This window comes from Ovis canadensis, chromosome X, assembly GCF_042477335.2.
Source record: "Ovis canadensis isolate MfBH-ARS-UI-01 breed Bighorn chromosome X, ARS-UI_OviCan_v2, whole genome shotgun sequence".
Lineage (NCBI taxonomy): Eukaryota > Metazoa > Chordata > Mammalia > Artiodactyla > Bovidae > Ovis > Ovis canadensis.
In genome coordinates, this window is record NC_091727.1 from 77,375,314 (window position 1) to 77,395,710 (window position 20,397).

Genomic DNA, 20,397 nt, shown 5'->3' on the forward strand with positions numbered 1-20,397 from the left:
CATCACTTTGCCAATAAAGATCCTTATAGTCAAAGCTATGGTTTCTCCAGTGGTCTTGTATGGATGTGAGATTTGGACCATAAAGAAAGCTGAGTGCCGAAGAATCGATGCTTTTCAACTGTAGTGTTGGAGAAGACTCTTGAGAGTCCCTTGAACAACAAGGAAATCAGTCCTGAATATTCATTGGAAGGACTGATGCTGAAATTGAAGCTCCAATACTTTGGCCACCTGATTTAAAGAACTGACTTGTTGGAAAAGACCCTGATGCTGGGAAAGATTGAAAACGGTAGGGAAGGGGACGTCAGAGAATGAGATGGTTGGATGGCATCACCAACTCGATGGGCATGAGTCTGAGCAAGCTCCAGGAGTTGGTGATGTTCCTGCAATACAGGAGACCTGGGTTAGATCCCTGGTTTGGGAAGATCCCCTGGAGAAGGGAAAGGCTACCCACTCCCATATTCTGGCCTGGAGAGTTCCATGGATTTTATAGTCCATGGGGTGACAAATAGTCGGACTCGACTGAGCAACTTTCATTTTCACTATCTTAAGCTGGATGTCTGCTTCCTTCTTTGTGTTAGACAATTGTAGACATTATTGTTTCTGATCCATTCTCTATTTCTCTGGGCCCCTTACATGTGAATATTGTTATGCTTAATGTTATCTCATAAGTCTATTAAGTATCCTCATTTTGATTTATTTTTAATTATTGCTAGTTTGATTGGGTGAGCTCCACTGCCTTATATTCAACATCACTGATCCTTTCCACTCTTTCCTCTAGTCTGCTATTGAACCCTAATAGTGAATTTTTCTATTTAGTTATTGTAGTATTCATTTCTGATTGATTTTTTCCTACATGTATCAGTTTTTTTTTTAAATTCTCACTATATTTATCCCTTCTTCTAAATGCAGTAATAATATTTATGACAACTTTCTGGAATTATTTTTTAAACTTTTATTGGCGTATAGTTGCTTTACAACACTGCATTAGTTTCTACTGTGCAGCAAAGTGAATCAGCTATACATATACATATATCTCCTCTTTTTTGGGTTTCTTTCCCATTTAGGTCACCACAGAGCATTGAGTAGAGTTCCCTGTACTATACAGTAGGTTCTCATTAGTTATCTATTATATACATAGTATCAATAGTGTATATATGTCAATCTTCATCTCCCAATTCATACCATGCCTGCCCTTTCATCTTGGTATTTGTATGTTTGTTCTCTATGTCTGTGTTTTCATTTTTTCTTTGTAAATAAGATCATCTATACAATTTTTTTTTCAGATTAAACATATATGTGTTAATATACAGTATTTGTTTTTCTCTTTCTGACTTACTTCACACTGTATGACAGTCCCTAGGTCCATCTCTGTCACTACAAATGACCAGATTTTGTTCCCTTTCATGGCTGACTAATATTACAGTGTATATATGGACCATGTCTTCTTTATCTATTCCTCTGTGGATGGACATTTAGGTTGTTTCCATATTCTGGCCATTGGAAATAGTGCTGCAGTGAACACTGCAGTGCATGTATCTTTTTGAATGATAGTTTTCTCTGAGTGTATGCCAGTAGTGGGATTGCTCAGTCACATGGTAGTTCAATCTTTAGTTTTTTAAGGAACCTCCATACTGTTCTCCATAGTGGCTTTATCAATTTCCATTTCTACAAACAGTGCAAAAGAGTTGCCTTTCTCCACACTATCTATAGCATTTATTGTTTGTAGAATTTTTGATGATAGTCATTCTGAAAGATGTGAGGTGATATCTCATTGAAGTTTGGAATTTGCATTTCTGTAATAGTTAGTGATGTTAAGCATCTTTTTATGTGTTTCTTTCCATGTGTTGTTTGGACATGTGTATGACTTTGGGGAAATATCTATTTAGGTCTCCCATCCATTTTTTTTTATTGAGTTCATTTTTTTTATATTGAGCTGTTTGTATATCTTGGTGATAAATCCTTTACCAGTTGTTTCATTTGCTATTATTTTATCCCATTCTGAGGTTTATCTCTTCATCTTCTTAATGTTTTCCTTTGCTGTGAGAAAGATTTTGAGTCTAATTAGGTCCCATTTATTTATTGTTGTTTTTGTTCTCATTACTCTAGGAGGTGAACCAGAAAAGATCTTGCTGTGATTTATGTTACAGTGCACTGCCTACATTATGTTTTTCTTTAAGAGTGTTATAGTATCTGGCTTTATATTTAGGTAGTTAATCCATTTTAAGTTTATTTATATGTATGGTGTTGAGTGTTCTAATTTCATCCTTTTACATGTAGCTGTCCAGTTTTCCCAGGACCACTTATTGAATAGGCTGTCCTTGCTCCATTGTATATACTGGCCTCTTTTTCATAGATTAGGTGACTATAAGTGTATGGGTTTATCTCTGAGATTTCTATCCTGTTCCATTGATCTATATTTCTGTTTTTGTGCCAGTACCATACTATATTGATTACTATAGCCCTGTAGTATAGTCTGAAGTCAGCAAGCCTGATTCCACCATCTCTGTTTTTTTTTCCCCTTAACATTCCTTTTGCTATTCAAGATCTTTTGTAATTCTGTAAAAATTTTAAGACCATTATTTCTAGTTCTGTGAAAAATACAATTGTTAATTTGATGAGGATTGGATTGAATCTCGGAGAAGGAAATGGCAGCTCACTCCAGTATTCTTGCCTAAAGAGTCCTGTGGAGCGAGAAGCCTGGTGGGCTGCCATCTATGGCATTGCACAGAGTTGGACATGACTAAAGCGACTTGGCATGCATTCAGGCATTGGAGAAGGAAATGGCAACCCACTCCACTATGCTTTTCTGGAGAATCCCAGCGACAGAGGAGCCTGGTGGGCTTCTGTCTATGGGGTCACACAGAGTCAGACACGACCGAAGTGACTTAGCCACAGCAGCAGCAGCAGCAGCATTGAATCTATGAATTGCTTTGTATAGTGTAGTCGTTCTCACAAAATTGATTCGTCCAATTCAAGAACATGGTATACCTCTCCATCTCTTTGTGTCATCTTTTATTTCTTTCATAAATGTCATAGGTTTCTGCATACATATCTTTATCTCCTTAGATAGGTTTATTTCTAGTTATTTTGTAATTTTTATTTCCATAGTAAACCGAGTAGTTTCCTTAATTTCTCTTTCTGATCTTTCATTGTTAGATTATAGGAATGTAAGATATTTCTGTGTATTAATTTTATAACCTGCAAATTTACTAAATATATTGATGAGCTTTAGAAGTTTTCTGGTAACATCTTTAGGATTTTCTATGTATATTATCATGTCATCTGCAAACAGTGAGAGTTTAACTTCTTTGCCAATTTGGATTTTTTTATTTCTTTTTCTTCTCTGACTGCCATGGCTAATGGCTTCCAAAATATGTTAAATAATAGTTCTGAGAGTGGTCACCTTTGTCTTGTTCCTGATTTTAAATAAATGCTCTCAGTATTTCACCATTAAAGATAATGTTTTCTGTGATAGGTTCCATCTATGCCCACTTTTTTGATTTTTTTTATCATAAATAAATGAAATGAGTGTTGAATTTTGTCAAAAGCTTTCTCTGCATCTATTGAAATGATCATATGATTTTTGTTCTTCAGTTAATATTGTGTTTCAAATTTTGATTGGCATATATTAAAGAATCCTTGCATCCCTGGGATAAATCCCACTTGATCATGTTGTATGTTCCTTTTAATAAGTTGTTGGATTTGAGTTGCTAGTATTTTGTTGATTATTTTTGCATCTGTATTCATCAGTTATGCTGCTGCTGCTGCTATTGCCAAGTCACTTTAGTCATGTCCAACTCTGTGTGACCCCATAGATGGGAGCTCCCATCCCTGGGACTCTTCAGGCAAGAATACTAGAGTGCGTTGCCATTTCCTTCTCCAATTCATATTGGTCTATAATTTTCTTCTTTTGTGATATCTTTGGTTTTGGTATCAGGGTGATGATGGCCTCATAGAGTGAGTGTTTCTCCCTCTGCAATTTTTTGGAAGAGTTTGTGTTTCTCCCTCTGAGACATCTTGGAAAAATTTGAGAAAGATAAATTTTATCTTTTCTTTAAATATTTGAAAAGCTCCACCTGTGAATCCATCTGGTCATGGACTTTTGTTATAAGTTTTTATTTTTTTTTAAATTTATTTTATTTTTATTTAAATTTTATTTTTTTTCTTTACAATACTGTATTGGTTTTGCCATACATTGACATGAATCCACCACAGGTGTAAAGTTTTTAAATCACACTTTCAGCTTCAGTACTTGTGGTTGGTCTCATATTTTTTATTTCCCTTTGGTTCAGTATGGGAAGGTTATACTTTTCTATGAATTTGCCCATTTCTTCTAGGTTGTCCATTTTATTGGCATATAGTTGCTTGTAATAGTCTCTTATAATCCTTTGTATTTCTGCATTGTCTATTATCATATCCTTTTGCCTTTTCATATTCTTCATGGGGTTCTCAAGGAAAGAAGGCTGAAGTGGTTTGCCATTCCCTTCTCCTGTGTCAGAATTCTCTACCATGACCTATCCATCTTAGGTGGCCCTACATGGCATGCCTCAAAGTTTCATTGAATTAGGCAAGATTGTGGTCCATGTGATCAATTTGGTTAGTTTTCTGTGATTGTGGTTTTCATTCTGTCTACCCCTGGTGGGTGAGGATAAGAGGCTTGTGCAAGCTTCCTGATGAGAGAGACTGGCTGTGAGGAAAACTGGGCCTTGTTCTTGTAGGCAAGGTCATGCTCTGTAAGTCTTTTTTTTTTTTTTTTTCTGATGGGTGGGGCCGTGGGCTGTGTTCCCTCCCCATAGTTTGGCCTGACTATGATAAGGGTAATGGTAGTAATGGCAACCTCCTTCAAAAGTACTTATACCAGGACTGTTGTAGGCAGTGCCCCTGATCCCACAACAGACACACGCCTCCTTCTGTCGACACACGCCTCCACCAGAGACTCCCTTGCACACACAAGCAAGTAAGGCTCAGCCTCTTGTGGGCTCACTGCTCCTTTCTCCTGGATCCTGGTGTACACAAGGTTTTGTTTGTGCTCTTCAAGGGTGTCTGTTTCCCAGTCCTGTGGAACTGCTGTAGTCAAATCCTGCTGACCTTCAAAGTTGGATTCCCTGGGGATACTCAGTCCCTTTGCCAGATCCCCAGGTTGGAAAGTTTGTTGTGGGGCATAGAACTTTCCCAGCAGTGTGATAACTTGTTTGGTATAATTGTTCTCCAGTTTGCGAGTTGCCTGCCCTGGCGGCTCTGTAGTGGAGCTAATGGCAACATCCTTCAAGAGGACTTATGTGCCTCCCAGGACAGCTATTGCAGAGCCTCTGGCTCCATGGCAGGCCACTGCTGACTCATGCCTCTGCAGGAGACACTAAAACGCTCAAAGGCAGGTCTGCCTTAGTCTCTTGAGGGAGATCATTGCTCCTTTCTCTTGGAAAGGCAAAAAAGATACGACACTGAAAGATGACCTCCCTAGTTTGGTAGGTGTCTAATATAATACTGGAAAAGAGCAGAGAGATAGCTCCAGAAATAATGAAGAGGCTGAGCCAAAGTGGAAACAATGCACACTTGTGGATATGTCTGGTGATGAAAGTAAAGCCTGATGCTATAATGAAAAATATTGCATAAGAACCTGGAATATTAGATTGGTGAATCAAAGTAAATTGGAAGTGGTCAAAGAAATGGCAAGAGTGAACATTGACATTTTAGGAATCAGTGAACTAAAATGGACGGGAGTGGGCGAATTTAATTCAGATGACCATTATATCTACTACTGTGGGCAAGAATCCCTTAGGGAAAAAAAAAAATAATAGCTCTCATAGTCAATAAAACAGTCCAAAATGCAGTACTTGAGTGCAGTCTCAAAAATGACAGAATGATCTCAATTCATTTCCAAGGCAAACCATTCAGTATCACAGTAATCCAAGTCTATGCCACAGCCACTAATGCTGAAGAAGCTGACGTTGAATGGTTCTATGAAGACCTTTAAAACCTTCTAGAACTAACACCCAAAAAATGTCCTTTTCATCATAGGGGACTGGAATGCAAAAGTAGGAAATCAAAAGATACCTGAAATAACAGGCAAGTTGGCCTTAGAGTACAAAATGAAGCAGGACGAAGTCTAACAGAGTTTTGCCAAGAGAATGCACTGCACATAGCAAACGCCCTCTTCCAACAACACAAAACACGACTCTACATATGAAGATCACTAGATGGTAAATACTGAAATAAAATTGATTATATACTTTGTAGCTGAAGATGGAGAAACTCTGTTCAGTCAACAAAAACAAGACTGGGAGCCAACTGTGGCTCAGATCATGAAAACTGCAAGTGATCATATTAGCAATTTAGACTTAAAGAATGCAAGGAATATCACTAGGATATTCAGGTATGACCTAAATCACATCCTTTGTGAATATGCAGTGGAAGTGGGGGAAAAAAAGGAAAAAAGATTCCAGGGATGAGATCTGATAGAGTGCCTGAAGAACTATGGATGGATGTTTGTAACATTGTTTAGGAAGTGTTGATCAAAACCATCCTGAAGAAAAAGAAAGGCAAAAAGGCAAAATGGTTGTCTGAGGAGGCCTTACAAATAGCTGAGAAAAGAAGAGAATGAAAGGCAAAGGAGAAAAGGAAAGATATACCCATCTGAATGCAGAGTTCCAGAGAAAGCAAGGAAAGATAAGAAATCCTTTTTAATTGAACAATGTAAAGAAGTAGTGGAAAACAATAGAATGGGAAAGACTAGAGATCTCTTCAAGACAATTGGAGCTATCTAGGGAACATCTTACACAAAGATGGGCACAATAAAGGACAGAAACGATATGGACCTAACAGAAGCAAAAGATATTAAGGAGAGATGGCAAGTGTATACAGAATAGCTGCACAAGAAATATCTTAATGACCCAGATATTCACAATGGGGTGATCACTCATTTAGAGCCAAACATCCTGTAGTGTGAAGTCAAGTGGACTTTAGGAAGCATCACTACAAACAAAGCTAGTGGAGGTAATGGGATTTCGGCTGAGCTATTTCAAATGCCAGAAGATGATGCTGTTAAAGTGCTGCACTCAATATATCAGCAGATTTGGAAAACTCAGGAGTGGCCCCAGGTCTGCAAATGGTCAGAGGAACCAGAGATAAAATTGCTAATGTCCACTTGATCATACATGAAGCTAGAGAATTCCAGAACATTTACTTCTGCTTCAGTGACTACGCTAAAGCCTTTGTGTAGATCAGACTAACTGGAAAATTCTAAAAGTGATGGGAATATTGGACCACATTACCTGCCTCCTGAGAAACTGTATGCAGGTCAAGAAACTACAGTTAGAACTGGACATGAAAAAAGGGAACTGGTTCCAAAGTGGGCAAGGTGTACATCAAGGCTGTATATTGTCATCCTGCTTATTTAACTTATACGCAGAGTACATCATGTGAAATGCCAGACTGGATGAAGCACAAGCTGGAATCAAGAGTGCCAGGAGAAATATCAAGAACATCAAATATACAGACAACGCGACCCTTAAGGCCAAAATGAAGAGGAACTAAAGAGCCTCTTGATGAAGGTGAAAGAGGAGAATGAAAAAGCTGGCTTAAAATTCAGTATTCAAAAAACCAATATCATGGCATATGGTCCCATCACTTCATGGCAAATAGATGAAGAAATAATCTGAACAGTGACTGACTTTATTTTCTTGGGCTCCAAAATCACTGCAGATGGTGACTATGGCCATGAATTTAAAAGATGCTTGCTCCTTGGAAAAAAAGCTGTAACAAACGTAGACAGCATATTAAGAAACAGACATTACTTTGCCTGCCAAGGTCCATATAGTCAAAGCTATGTTTTTTTCCTGTAGTCATGTACTGGTGTGAAAGTTGGACAATAAAAAAGATTTAGCACTAAAGAACTGATCCCTTGGAACTATGGTGCTGGGAGAAGACTCTTGAGAGTCCTTAAACAGCAAGGATATAAAATCAGTCAATCCTAAAGGAAATCAACAATGAAAATTCATTGGAAGGACCGATGCTGAAGCTCCAATACTTCAGTCACTTGATGCAAATAACTGACTCATTGGAAAAGACCCCGATGCTGGGAAGGATTGAAGGCAGGAGGAGAAGGGGATGACAGAGGATGAGATGGTTGGATGGTATCACCAATTCAATGGACATGACTTTAAGTAAACTCCACGAGATGGTGAAGGAGAGGGAAGCCTGGCATGCTGCAGTCCTTGGGGTTGTGAAGAGTCAGTCAAGACTGAGTGGCTGAACAACAACAAATTGTCTATTATAACGTCTTGCTTTTCATTTCTAGTTTTATTGATTTTTAGTTCTCTTGTTTTCCTGATGAGCCTGAATAAAGGTTGATCAATCTTCTCCTCAAAGAACCAGCTTTTAGTTGTATTGAGGTTTGCTTTCATTTTCTTCTTCTCTACTTAATTATACTTGCTCTGATCTTTGTGATTTATTTCATTCTACTCCAGGCTTTTTTTTTTTACATTGAATTTTTTATTGTTCTTTCTGTAATAGCTTTCTGTGTAAGTTTACATTGTTTACTTCAGCTTTTTCTTTTTCTTGAGGTAGGATTGTATCACTGTTAACTTCCATCTTTTGCTGTGCCCCATAGGGTTTTGGATTGTTTTAGCATCATTGTCTTTTGTCTCTAGATATATGTTTTTAACTTTCCTCTTTAATTTTTTTCAGTGATCCATTGATTCTTTAGTAATGTATTGTTTAGCATCCATGTGCATGTGCCAGGAAAAACAGTCCATTTTTTAAAAAAAAAATTTTGTCCAGAAAGTACCATTGAAAGAAAACCATTCTGACAGAGTTCTAACAATGATTATACTAAGCAGAACAGCTTTTTACATTCTCCCTCTCTGATGTATCTTTAGAGGTCATCCTGACATTCTTCAACCTTGACTGTTATCTATGGGAATATTAAGGGATCGTGCAACTTATCACTTCAATTCATTACTGTGTTACTTTTTATTACCCTTTATAGTAGGCCATTAATTTTCCATTATAGGTTTTTTCTTCTTTATTTACCAAGAATAAAATAAGGCTGTGGAGAGAAAAGACATTCATTAAAATTCTTGCATTGTAAATTTGAAACCAGCCTTAATCCTTTTTTATGCAAGATGAGAAATATATTACATAGCCATTTATGTTAGGGGCTCTACTTGCAGTTAACCAATATTCATAATTCTGTCTTGCATTGTCATAGTAAACTACGAATTGAAACCAGAGTTTTCAGTGAAATTGAAAGAGTGATGGGGGATGGTTCATGCCTTGATTATTTTTACTTATCTCTAGGCCACTGTTCTCTGTGTAGCAAGTTGCAAAGTGTATTATAACCCATATGTTGACAAAAAGAGTGTTGTGGGGTGAGATGATGATGAGAGTGAGATAAAAGTAAATCATTTCAAAATTCACCAAAAGGAAGTCAAAACATAAAAGATGTGCCATAAAATCCTACAGCCATGTCAGGATGTTTGTGTACGTGTGTCTGTGTATACAAGTCAATGATTTTACCAAACCTTAACTTTTCTAGACAACACTCACTGTCTTTATATTTCATTATCTTTGCATTATACTAAATATTCTTCTGAGCAATAAATAAAATTTCTGAATAGTATTTAAACAATAACAAAAACAAAATTCACCAGAAGGTACATAAGTAAATATGTTCAAACAGTTATCCTAACAATGATAGCAAAACCCATGCCATATTTTCTCAGGATGAATTTACCCCATTCCCCAAGTCCAGCAACCGTATAGTCACTTATCTTATGAAACAGGCAAATAAACATAGTACTACAATACTCTTAGGTATAATTACTAGTTGTAATTAGGATGCTGTACAAGAACAATTGGTGGAATATCACTAAAACATATATATATATATATAATTTCTCTGGTGGCTAAGTGGTAAAGAATCCGCCTGACAATGAAGGAGATGCAAGTTCAATCCTTGGGTTGGGAAGATCCCCTGGAGAAGGAAATAGCATGCCATTCCAGTATTCTTGCCTAGTAAATTCCATGGGCAGGGGAGCCTGGTGGGCTACAGTCCATGCGATTGCAAAAGAGTTGGACACGACTTAGTGACTAAACAACAACAACAATAATGACAAATTTCTTTTAATTTCAATAAGATATAAATCGGGCACTTCCAAGACTTTGCTGCTCTATTTTATTCAATAGAAATACCTGAAGTATTTAGAGGTCAGAATTTGAACTTCGCACAAAGTTGTACTTAATGTCCTCTAATAGCTATGGCTTCCTGGAACCAACAACTTGCAGTTTTGTAAGGGAGATTTGTTTCTTCTTGCTTTCTCCACTCCTTACTGCTCAGTTTGTGCACTGGTTTCTGATCTCTCCAGAATCAAAGTAGAGGTAAGAGAGCGAGAGGCTAGGGCTGGGAAGGGAAAGAGGCCAGGAAGGCTCTTACTTAATTAGTACTGTCACTTGCCTTTATGCTTTCCAGCCTGCCTGATGTTTATTGAAGTTATTCTGTGTACACTGTTAAAGGGATTTGCAAATTGCAAAAAAAGGTTCCCATACTCTTAAAGGGTTGATAATTAAATTTAGAAAAGAAGGCCTGATAGCCTAATTAGGAAAATAAGATATCCAAAGAAATGAAAGGGTCAGACGAGGTTCTCTTTTGTTTTATCTACCAACACTGCCCAACTATAGGTTTATCAAATGAAAAAACAACTTAATACTATCTCAATACTGTTTCTTGTCCCATTCCTAATACAATCATGAAAGTTTAGCTTCCATTCTTTTCTTCCAGCCTACCCTCATTTTTTTTTTTCCTCATCCATGTGGTCAAATATAAGGATTCAGATGTGCAGTGCTCTGCAAAAGAATTTGTGTGAGAAGATAGTCATACCCTTGTGTAAAGAAGGCTAAAATTATCCATAAGATTTCATGGATAAAATTTGAATGCAATTGGATTCTGAAAATTGAAAAAAAGTTTAGTTAGAAGTGAAGGTAGGGGTATTACAATCAAAGAAATCAATATGAAGATAAAATGAGGTTTTATCTTCTCCCATTCTGAGGTTGTCTTTTCACCTTGCTTATAGTTTCCTTTGCTATGCAAAAGCTTTTAAGTTTAATTAGGTCCCACTTATTTACTTTTGGTTTTATTTCCATTACTCTAGGAAGTGGGTCATAGAGGATCTTGCTTTGGCTTATGTCACTGAGTGTTCTGCCTATGTTTTCCTCTAAGAGTTTTATAGTTTCAGGTCTTACATTTAGGTCTTGAATCCATTCTAAGTCTATCTTTGTGTGTGGTGTTAGGAAGTGTTGTAATTTCATTCTTTTACATGTAGCTATCCATTTTCCCAGCATCATTTATTGAAGAGGCTGTCTTTGCCCCATTGTATATTCTTGTCTCCTTTGTCAAAAATAAGGTACACATATGTGCATGGGTTTACTTCTGGGCTTTCTCTCTTGTTCCATTGGTCTATATTTCTGTTTTTGTGCCAGTACCATGCTGTCTTGATGACTGTAGCTTTGTAGTATAATCTGAAGTCAGGAAAATGATAGCAAATGAATCCACTGACAAACAATTAATTTCCAAAATATACAAGCAGCTCCTTCAACTCCATACCAGAAAAACTAACAACCCAATCAAAAAGTGGGAAAAAGACCTAAACAGACATTTCTCCAAAGAAGACATACAGATGGCTAACAAAGACATGAAAAGATGCTCAACATCACTCATCATTATGCAAATCAAAACTACAATGAGATAAAACCTCACACTAGTCAGGATGGCCATCATCAAAAAGTCTACAAACAATAAATGCTGGAGAGGGTGTGGAAAAAAGGGAATGCTCTTGCACTGTTGGTGGGAATGAAAATTGATACAGCTGCTATAGAAGATGGTATGGAGATTCCTTAGAAAACTAGGAATAAAACTAGCATATGACTCAGCAATCCCACTCCTAGGCATATACCCTGAGGAAACCAAAATAGAAAAAGACACATGTATCCCATTGTTCATTACAGCACTATTTACAATAGCTAGAACATGGAAGCAACCTAGACGTCCATCAACAGATGAATGAGTAAAGTTGTGGTACATATATACAATGGAACATTACTCAGCCATAAAAAGGAACACATTTGAGTCTGTTCTAAGGAAGTGGATGAACCTAGAACATATTATACCCAATTAAGTAAGTTAGAAAGATAAAGATAAATATCATATTCTAACACATATATACGGAACCTAGAAAAATGATATTGCAGAATTTATTTACAGGGCAGCAGTGGAGAAACAAGCATAGAGAATAGACTTATGGACATGGGAAGAGGGGAGGAGAGGGTGAGATGTATGGAAAGAGTAATGTGGAAATTTACATTACCATATGTAAAATAGATAGCTAATGGGAATTTGCTGTATGGCTCAGGAAAGTCAAACAGGGGCTCTGTATCAACCTGGAGGGGTGGGGTGGGAAGGGAGATGGGAGGGAGGTTCAGAAGGGAAGGGATATATGTATACTTATGGCTGATTCATGTTGAGGTTTGACAGAAAACAACAAACTTCTGTATAGCAATTATCCTTCAATTTAAAAATAAATAAATAAAAAGAATGAGCTTGGTTCATTGGTATAACAATTAAGACACTGGCTGGCTGAAGGATGAAGTTCTGGTTTGGAGTGACTTTAATTCATTTAGTAAACATTTAATGAACATCTACTATGTACCAGTCATAAGATTTAGGTAAAAGAGATACAAAGAGCATAAAGACATGGTCCTTGCCCCTTTGGACCTCAACTCTTATGTGTTGTAACAGCCTTAGTTTCCCAATCTCAAAATGAAGGGATTGGAGTAGGTGTTGTTTAAGATAATATCCAACTTAAATATTATCTGATTCCTCTTTTAAAAAATCAACCTAGGCAAGTATGTATGACTTGTGACATATTTATAGCTTTATATTTTAAATGTACATATCAAATTGAAATATTTACTGGGGATAAAATATACATTTGGTACCAGCACGAATATGGATTTTTATCTATAAGTATTTTCACATCATTAAAATTATAAGAGATTTTGTTCTTTAACCATTTAAATCACTGTATTTTTCCATGACACTTTAACCTAAAACCAATGTTATACTTAATTATTTTAAATCTTTGGAAAAGTTTGAGAATTGCTTATATGACCACATACTCATCAGTGATAAATATTTATGTAGTTCTACTATGTATACTTAGAATTGTGCTAAGTGATGGAGATTCATGTGTGTATGTGTGTATACAGTGTTATATATATACACACACACATATATGTGGTGGTTTAGTCACTAAGCTGTGTCCAACACTTGCAACTCCGTGGACTGCAGCCTGCTGGGCTCTTCAGTCCATGGACTTCCCAGGCAAGAATACTGGAGTGGGTTTGCCATTTCCTTCTCCAGGGGATCTTCCCGACCCAGGAATCGAACCTGGGTCTCCTGCATTGTAGGCAGATTCTTTACCAACTGAGCTATGAGTGAAGCCCATATAAACTCATGGATGGGAACACATGTTCTTATAACCATCCATGAGTTTTATTAATACGTACTACTAATACTAAGTCGCTTCAGTCGTGTCCAACTCTGTGCGACCCCATAGACAGCAGCCTACCAGGCTCCCCCATCCCTGGGATTCTCCAGGCAAGAACACTGGAGTGGGTTGCCATTTTCTTCTCCAACGCATGAAAGTGAAAAGTGAAAGTGAAGTCCCTTAGTCGTGTCCGACTCTTTGCGACCCCATGGACTGCAACCTACCACGTTCCTCTGCATGGGATTCTCCAGTCAAGAGCACTGGAGTGGGGTGCCATTGCCTTCTCCATTATTAATAGGTAAGAAGGTACTTTATCAGCTCTTATTTATAATTTTTTTTAACTTAAGATTTTCATTTCCCTTCTTAACTCTTAAACTAACATTTTAGAATCAAATTCCATATATTAAATCTGTTAAGATAAATTTCAGCAGAGTAAATTTTAAAGATCTTGTTGGCTTTATTCTTTCTCAGATATTAGACAAAGTCATCCTAAGATTTTTTATTCACTAACATTGTATAACAGTGGATAACACAAACTTAGTTGACTAATAAACCCTCAGAAGAATAAAAGATGTATGTAAAAATTATTTTTCATGTTGACAACTGTAAAGGCATATCTATTTTAAGAGGTAAAGAACCTGCCTGCCAATGCAGCAGAAGTAAGTGACACAGGTTCACTCCCTGGGTGGGGAAGATCCTGTGGAGAAGGGCATAGCCACCCTCTCCAGTATTCTTACCTGGAGAATTCAGTGGAGAGAGGAGCCTTGTGGGCTACACAGTCCATAGTGTCATATACAGTCGGACATGACTGAAGCCACTTAGCACACACCCACAAGCCAGTCTTGATACTGAGTATTTTCCCAGGCCACATGAACTTGAAGCATTTGGGTTTATTTCTAATATATTCCTGAGAATTTTATGACTGCTTAATTTGTATAAGCTCTTACTTTTCTTTGAATTAATTGAGCATAGATCTTTTATAAGTTAATTTGGCAATACCATTACGAGTCAGAAGAATATTTCACATTACAACATACATATACAGACACACATGGGCTTCCCCAGTGGCTTAGTGGCAAAGAATCTGACTGCAATGCAGGAGACATGGATTCAATACCTGGATCAGGAAGATCACCTGAAGGAGGGCATAGCAACCCACTCCAGTATTCTTGCTTAGAGAATCCCATGGACAGAGGAGCCTGGAGGGCTATAGTCCATAGGGTCACAAAGAGTTGGATACGGCTGGAGGGCTATATTCCATAGAGTCAAAAAGAGTCAGACACGACTGAAGTGACTTGAGCATACATGCATATAGACACACATAAATAATCAAGCACAAGCTGAGATTTTATAGATTTTATTTTAATGTTTTCAGCCATTATGTCAGTACCTGTTCAAATGGCTAAAGCTTTCTAAAAGCTCTTATTTTGTAGAAGACAATTAAGATATTTTTGTATCTTGTAAAGTAATCTTATGGAAGCTGTGAACTAGATTTTGGGCAAGGAAACCTCTGTAGCAGAGGTGAATGAATATATATATATATATATATATATATATATATATATATATATATATATATATATATATATTCATTCAGTTCAGTTCAGTTCAATCACTCAGTTATGTCCACGTTTTTGTGACCCCATGAACTGCAGCACGCCAGGCCTCCCTGTCCATCACCAACTCCCAGAGTTCACCCAAACCCATGTCCATCGAGTTGGTGATGCCATCCAATCATCTCATCCTGTCGTCCCCTTCTCCTCCTGCTTTCAGCCTTTCCCAGCATCAGGGTCTTTTCCAATGTGTCAACAATTCGCATCAGGTGGCCAAAGTATTGGAGTTTCAGCTTCACCATCTGTCCCTCCAATGAACACCCAGGACTGATCTCCTTTAGGATGGACAGGTTGGATCTCCTTGCAATCCAAGGGACTCTCAAGAGTCTTCTCCAACACCACGGTTAAAAAGGATCAATTCTTCGGTGCTCAGCTTTCTTTATAAAGCTGGAGACCACTGGAAAAACCATAGCCTTGACTAGACGGACCTTTGTTGACAAAGTCATGTCTCTGCCTTTGAATATGCTGTCTAGGATGGTCATAACTTTCCTTCCAACTAGTAAGTGTCTTTTAATTTCATGGCTGCAATCACCATCTGCAGTGATTTTGGAGCCCCCAAAAATAAATTTAGCCACTATTTCCACTGTTTCCCCATCTATTTGCCATGAAGTGGTGGGACCAGATGCCATGGTCTTCATTTTCTGAATGTTGAGCTTTAAGCCAACTTTTTCACTCTCCTCTTTCACTTTCATCAAAAGGCTCTTTAGTTCTTTTTCACTTTCTGCCATAAGGATGGTGTCACCTGCATACCTGAGGTTATTGAGGTTTCTCCCGGCAATCTTGATTCCAGCTTGTGCTTCCTCCAGCCCAGTGTTTCTCATGATGTACTCTGCATATAAGTTAAATAAGCGGAGTGACAATATACAGCTGTGACGTACTCCTTTTCCTATTTGGAACCAGTGTGTTGTTCCATGTCCAGTTCTAACTGTTGCTTCCAGACCTGCATACATGCTTCTCAAGAGGCAGGTCAGGTAGTCTGGCATTCCCATGTCTTTCCGAATTTTCCACAGTTTATTGTGATCCACACAATCAAAGGCTTTGGCATAGTCAATACACAGAAATAGATGTTTTTCTGTAACTCTCTTGCTTTTTCGATGATCCAGTGGATGTTGGCAATTTGATATCTGGTTCCTCTGCCTTTTCTTAATCCAACTTGAACGTCTGAAAGTTCTCTGTTCATGTACTGTTGAAGCTTAACTTGGAGAATTTTGAGCATTGTAATGAAAGTAATGAAATGAAGTTGCTCAGTCATGTCTGACTCTGCGACCCCATGGACTGTAGCCTACCAGTCTCCTCCATCCATGGGATTTTCCAGGCAAAAGTACTGGGGTGGGTTGCCATTTCCTTCTCCAAGGGGTCTTTCTGACCCAGGGATCAAATCCAGGTTTCCTGCATTGTAGGCAGATGCTTTACCATCTAAGCCACCAGAGAAGTCTTCGCTGGTATGTGAAATGAGTGCAACTGTGCAGTAGTTTGAACATTCTTTGGTCTTGCCTTTCTATGGGACTGGAATGAAAACTGATCTTTTCCAGTCCTGTGGCCACTGCTGAGTTTTCATAATTTCTGGCATATTGAGTGTACCACTTTAACAGCATCATCTTTTAAGGATTTGCAATAGCTCAGCTGGAATTCTATCACATCAACTAGCTTTGTTCATAGTGATGCTTCCTAAGGCCCACTTGACTTCACATTCCCAGATGTCTGACTCTATTTGAGTGATCACACAACTCTGGTTATCTGGGTCATTAAGATCTTTTTTGTATAATTCTTCTTTGTATTCTTGCCACCTCTTCTTAATATCTTCTGTTTCTTTAGGTCTATACCATTTCTATTCTTTATTGTATCCATCTTTGCATGATATATCCCCTTGGTATGTCTAATTTTCTTGAAAATCTCTAGTTTTTTTCCATTGTATTGTTTTCCTCTATTTCTTTGCATTGATCTAAGCATATGGAGGTTTTCTTGTCTCTTCTTGCTGTTCTTTGGAACTCTGCTTTCAGATAGGTATATTTTTCCTTTTCTCCTTTGCCTTTCACTTTTCTCATCTATCTGTAAGACTTCCTCAGACAATCATTTTGCCTTTTTTTCATTTCTTTTTCTTCAGGATGATTTTGATCACCACAGCCTGTACAGTGTTATGAATGTCCATATATTGTTCTTCAGTCACTCTGCCTATGAGATCTAATCTCTTGAATCTATTTGTCACTTCCACTGTATAATTTTAAGGGAGTTGTTGATTCAGGTCATACCTGAATGGCCTATAGGTTTTCCCTATGTTCTTCAATTTAAGTCTGAATTTTTACAATAAGCAGTTCATAATCTGAGCTACAGTCAGCTCCTGGTCTTCTTTTTGAGCTTCTCCATCTTTGGCTGCAAATAATATAATCAGTCTGATTTTCGTATTGAGCATCTGGTCATGTCTATGTGTAGAATCGTCTCTTGTGTTGTTGGAAAAAGGGGTTTGCTATTCTGGGTGATAGCTAATTTTTTTTCTTAGGTTTTCTGCCTTTTCCAAAATTTCCATGAATATGTGTACTATTTCAGGAGTAAATTGACCTTTTAAATCTCCTTTTTGTTCTCACTCATCCACACTTTGCCCATACCACAATTGAGAATACCTAAAATATTAAGTCCAGTTTTATGCTTTGATAATACACAGTTGACTCACTCTGGAAACATATAAATATATTTTTCATCTTTTGGTAAGTCATGTTGTATCTCTCTCTGAATACAAATAGGAATATATGTGTACATACATATATATTATATATTCATTTTTTAAACCTGAAAATTATGGCAATTACACATTAGAACTGAAATAGTGATGCTGTGGTGTTGGAGAAGACTCTTGAGAGTCCCTTGGACTGCAAGGAGATCCAACCAGTCCGTTCTGAAGGAGATCAACCCTGGGATTTCTTTGGAAGGAATGATGCTAAAGCTGAAGCTCCAGTACTTTGGCCACCTCATGCGAAGAGTTGACTCATTGCTGAAAAGACTCTGATGCTGGCAGGGATTGGGGGCAGGAGGAGAAGGGAATGACCGAGGATGAGATGGCTGGATGGCAATCACTGACTCAATGGACGCGAGTCTGACTGAACTCCGGGAGTTGGTGATGGACAGGGAGGCCTAGCGTGCTGCGATTCATGGAGTCACGAAGAGTCAGACACAACTGAGTGACTGAACTGAACTGAACTGAACTGATAAGATATGATTTTCATACATTTTTTTTCTTTTTTTCTTTTCTAGTGCAAGGGTATGACTAAAATCTATCATTACATAATTGCTCTGCCACCTGATCTTACAGAACTGGAAACACAAATTCCAGAAGTTATTACCCCTGAAGAGAAGTCACGTAATGTGCAAGTGGTAAGCGATTTTTTTTAAAAAGATTTATCATTAATAGAAAGTATTCAGTAAAGATTTGTAAATATCAATCAAATTCTCTCTAATTTAACACAGAAGTGGGTGTTATAGGGTTTTTGGTTTCCTTTTAATGTCTCTAAATGTATAGTTGATACTTGAACAACATTGGAATTAGGGGTACCAACCCTCCATGCAGTCAAAAACCCACATATAACTTTACAGTCTGTTCTCTATATCTGCAGTCTCACATTCATAGATTCAAACAACCATGGATAAGTGTGGTACTGTAGTACTTATACACTGAAAAAATAATTGCACATAGGTGAACCTGTGCAATTCAAACCCATGTTCAAGGGTAAACTTTATACAGTATATAAGATGATGTGATCATGTCTAGCTTTTCAGTTTAGTCATTATATTAATTTTGGGTGACTTTATTGTATGCCATTGAATTTATATATCATGATTTATTTAATCATTCAATTGCCATTGGATTATTTACAGTGCTCCCATTCTCATGTGTTAAAAGCAAATCTGATATAATGATCTTTTAAAGTATAATGTATTTTAACCATTCAAATAATATATTTGAATATATTTATATGATTCTGATAATAATAACAGAATATACTGTTGTCTCCCCTGGTAGCTCAGCTTATAGAGAATCTCCTTACAATGCAGGAGACCCTTCTTTAATTCCTGGGTCAGGAAGATCCACTGGAGAATGGATAGGCTACCCACTCCAGTATTCTTGGGTTTCCTTAGTGGCTCAGACAATAAAGAATCCTCATGTAATGCCAGAGACCTGAGTTGGGAAGATCACCTGGAGAAGGGAATGGCTACCCATTCCAGTATTCTTGCCTGGAGAGTCCCCATGGACAGAGGAGCCTGGCAGGCTACAGTCCATGCGATTGCAAAGAGTCAGACACAGCTGAGTGACTTTCAGTTTCATTTTCACAATTGTTTTAGGATTAATTGTATTGTTAAATTACTTATCAGAAGAATTCTATCAAACTACACCCTGTATTTTCAGAGTATTGAATTTTATCTCTTTTTCTTATTCTTGCTAGAATTGCAAAATCAAACCTCATTTTTGTTTTACTATGTGTTTAATTATTTGGGCATTTTTATTATATGTTATATTTTTCTCCTAATTCTCCATTTCTTAATCTTTATTATCTAATTTTTCTAACTTGAAATTGCCTGTTAATTAATATAGAATATAAAAATGTAAAAAGAAAATATTTACTTGTTTTAGTCATTAACAATGCTTATATATTTTCTTCCAATTTTTTTCTATTCATATTTTATATATTTGTGAAATACCACATATATAACTTGATCACATGAACATATCATAATTTACTTGATTTTGTTTTATTTTTTGGCATTCAAATTACTTCAAGTTCTTGTTATTTTACTGTTATATACACTGTTCTAATACATATAATTGAGCGCCTTTGTACATAAAGCTCTTAATGCTTAGTTGTTGAGGCATGCAATTACTGGTCCAAAGGTTATGAACAGTTTCAAGTTTGTAATATATACTGAAAATTTGCTTTCTCCCAGAGGGATGGTATAGGGAAGGAGGAGGGAGGGGCGTTCAGGATGGGGAACATGTGAATACCTGTGGTGGATTCATGTTGATGTATGGCAAAACCAATAAAATATTTTAAAGTAATTTAACCTCCAATTAAAATAAATAAATTTATATTAAAATAATAAAAATAAAAAGAAATTTTAAACAATAAAAAAATTAAAATTTAAATAAATAAATAAAAGATTGTATCAGTTTGTGCTTTTACTATTTAAACAAATAGAATTATTCAGGTGAAAAACAGTCATAATCAAATCCTAGTCATATCTTGTTTCTTTTACAA

At 37.0% G+C, this 20,397-nt stretch overlaps 1 protein-coding gene across 2 annotated transcripts in view; it reads left to right on the forward strand.

Annotated features, from left to right (window-relative positions):
• The window catches only part of LOC138930343 (uncharacterized), a 307,972-nt gene that overhangs the window by 129,989 nt on the left and 157,586 nt on the right, over positions 1-20,397 (forward strand). For both annotated transcript variants that reach the window (XM_070290382.1, XM_070290383.1), the window contains exon 6: positions 18,401-18,520. In XM_070290382.1, the coding sequence (XP_070146483.1) occupies positions 18,401-18,520 (120 nt within the window). The remainder of the gene's footprint in view (positions 1-18,400; positions 18,521-20,397) is intronic.